Genomic DNA, 2889 nt, shown 5'->3' on the forward strand with positions numbered 1-2889 from the left:
GGTGGCCCATTCACCCCGTCCTCCCTCTGACCTGCACCTGTCGGTCCCCGCCCTGCCCCATGCGTTCTCTGCATTTATGGGTCTCTCCCACCTTTTTGTTCGTTTCTTGTTTAGATTCCACGTTCCCATGAAATCACATGGTATCTGTCTGTCTCTGACTTACTTCACTCAGCGGGACACCCTTGGGCCCGCGTATGTCACTGCAGGTGACAGGAGCTCCTTCTGCCCTGTGGCCGAGTGGTGTCCCCTGTGCGTGTGACCTTCTCCAGGGGCGCTTGCCAGGCTCCACTGTGACGGGGCTCTCCGTCTGTAACATGCATTTTGTGACGAGATTCTTCAAAACCACCGCAGAGTGTCATCGCTTGTCAGATTTTCAGGTCACCCGCACGTCTACAGACCCGTGTCTTCCCGCCGGCAGCCTGTTCCGCTGAGATCTGGCCCGCGGGACCCCCCACCCCCACCCCGTCCCCGTGGCTCCTGTCACACTGCCTCCTCCCCAGCACGTTAATGTTTTCTGGATTTATCCTGTACTTTTCCAGCCCAGCTCTAGAATCAGCGGCCTCCTCGGGTTTCCCTGGTTCCTTCTTGTGGAGAAAGTTTGAGATCTGCGTTCAGGGACCCAGGCACTTGTGGTGCTGTGCTGTGGCTGCTCCCAGGCCCCCAGAGGGTTAGAGGCTTGAAGTTTCTGTGTGATAGGCCGTGTGCGAGTTTATACGTGTATGTGAGGTACACCCATGTGTGAGTTAATGTGTGTGTGGTACACTGTGTGCGAGTTTATACCTGTGTGTGTGTGTGTGTGGTATGCCCGTGTGCAAGCTCATACCTGGCACGCAGGGTTCAGAGAGCATTCCAGAAGGCCTTCAGGAGGGTGTCACCAGTGGGGTCTTAGGCTGGGGAGGACGCCATTCGGACTCCTGCGATCAGACCTCACCAAATTGCTGCACACGCGAGCAGGTGTGCGCTCTCAGGAGCCTGGCTCTGTCAGCACGAAGCTGTCTTCCCAGGCTTGGCTTCAGTGCAGGACTTGCCTGAGTGCCGGGCAGCGTCTGGGCAGGGGCTTGGCAGGGTGGGCCCTGTTCTGCTGGCCCGCTCTGCGTGCTCTGAGTGGACCGGTCGGGGTGGAGCTGGGAGGCCACGGCGGGACTGCGGGATGCCTCAGTCCCCGGGACGCAAGCCAGGCCCACCTTCCCTGGCTGAGGTCAGGGGAGGCTGCAGGGCCCCAGCAGCGGTGCACTGCGCCCTCGCAGAGCCAGGCCCCGGCGGGAGCCACCCCTCGCAGTGAGGACCACAGGAAGTATTAACCGTCTCTCTTCCTGCCTCCCCTGCGGGAACAGATCGTCGACGCCTCCAGAAGCATCGAAGATGTCCACAAGGAGATCCACGCCCTCTCCGTGGACACCCTCCGGGCCGTGGCGCAGAAGCCGCTCGGGGAGCTGTGGAAGTAGACGCGCAGCACCCCTCAGTGGCAGCCCCTCAGGGCAGAGCCGCCGGGGAGGTGGACATCCCGACCACGTGTGCACGCGCGGACTGGGCACCGACAGCCACGGGCCAGCCCCTTGTGAGGCGGCAGGGCGCCAGGGACTCCGAGCACCCGGCGAGCAGCGTGTCTGACGGAGCTTGATGCCCGCGTCCGAGCAGTTTCACTGAGATGGCAATCGGCTGCAACTCCTCAATCTTTTATAGGAATAAAAACGACTTTGCAGACGTCCCGTGGAGCAGTTCTCTCCTCAGCAGCGGGGGTGGGAGGGAGAGGCCGTCCTGGTGGGCCGGCCAGCCCCCTGCCAGGCCTCCGGGGTTCCCGCCGGGACAGCCCTGAGCACCTGCGTGTCGGCCCGCCGTAAGCTGCCGTGAGTGGTCTGGCCGCACGGAGACCTGGGCCGCGGGAGCGGTGCCAGCCGGGGGCCCCATCCAGAGGGACTGCAGCCGAGGCGCGGTAGCTCGGTCACCACTGCCTCATAAGAGGCGACGAAACGGTTTGTGGGGCCCGGGCAGAACGTGTGCGTGGCCAGGAGGGCGGCAGCGCCCAGGCCCACGCTTGCCCGGGCTGGGCAGCGTCCGGGCTTGTCGGGGCTCCTGTGTGTGGTCACTGGGCAGGGGGCGCAGGACGCGCCCAGGCAGCCTGGCCCCGTGTCCTGGTCCTCAGGGCACCTCAGCGGGGACGAAGGAAGTAACGGGAGTGTGGCTGGTGGCTGTGCAGCTCTGAGGTCACAAGGGACGGTCCTGGAGATGTAGTCCTGTGGCTGTGCTTGCAAGCGCCCTGTGGACCGCATGGCGTGGCCTCGAGCGTCTGTCCATCCGAAGGGGCTGGTTCTGGCCACTCTGACCGCACAGCGCCCTTGAGGTCAGAACTCAAGGACCCACCAAAGGGCAACAGGAGCTATCGGGAACCGCGCACAGGGACGGACTGGAGTGTCGGGGTCCCCACTGCCCCCCAGGGGTAGCCTGGCAGCACCATCGTTAGCTGCTGTGCTTTCGCAGAACTGAAGCCTCGTGCCTGCGATGAAAACACTCGGCTGGGTTTCTAAAGACCCAGGGCCGCTGGTGGCTCAGTCCGTTGGGCATCCGACTCTTGGTTTTGGCCACAGTTGGTGAGAAGGAGCCCCGTGTTGAGCTCTGGGCTGACAGTGTGGAGGCTGCTTGGGATTCTCTGTCTCTCTCTCTCTCTCTCTCTGCCCCTCCCCAGCTTGCTTGCACATGCACACTTTCTCTCAAGATAAATACCAGTAAACTTAAGAAGCCCCCAAACCAGCATCCCATCTGCCTCCCGTTGCGGTGCAGCAGGCCAGGCTGGCACCCAGTGAGGTGGGGGCTGTTGGGCAGGGCGGAGCGGGTGGTAGGTGGAGGCTGTGCCCAGAGCAGCCAACAGGTGAACCTGGGGGAGGGGGGGTG

The 2889-nt window shown here is 63.2% G+C and overlaps 1 protein-coding gene across 1 annotated transcript in view; it reads left to right on the forward strand.

The window, feature by feature from the left end:
* DTYMK (deoxythymidylate kinase) overlaps window positions 1-1704 on the forward strand; it is a 10645-nt gene extending 8941 nt beyond the window's left edge. Inside the window, exon 5 of the mRNA XM_077757200.1 lies at window positions 1335-1704. Coding sequence (XP_077613326.1) covers window positions 1335-1445 — 111 coding nt within the window. The 3' untranslated portion in view covers window positions 1446-1704. The remainder of the gene's footprint in view (window positions 1-1334) is intronic.
* Window positions 1705-2889: the final 1185 nt, after the last annotated feature.

The sequence above is a fragment of the Crocuta crocuta genome, unplaced genomic scaffold, assembly GCF_008692635.1.
Source record: "Crocuta crocuta isolate KB4526 unplaced genomic scaffold, BGI_CrCroc_1.0 scaffold290, whole genome shotgun sequence".
In the NCBI taxonomy this organism is placed as follows: domain Eukaryota; kingdom Metazoa; phylum Chordata; class Mammalia; order Carnivora; family Hyaenidae; genus Crocuta; species Crocuta crocuta.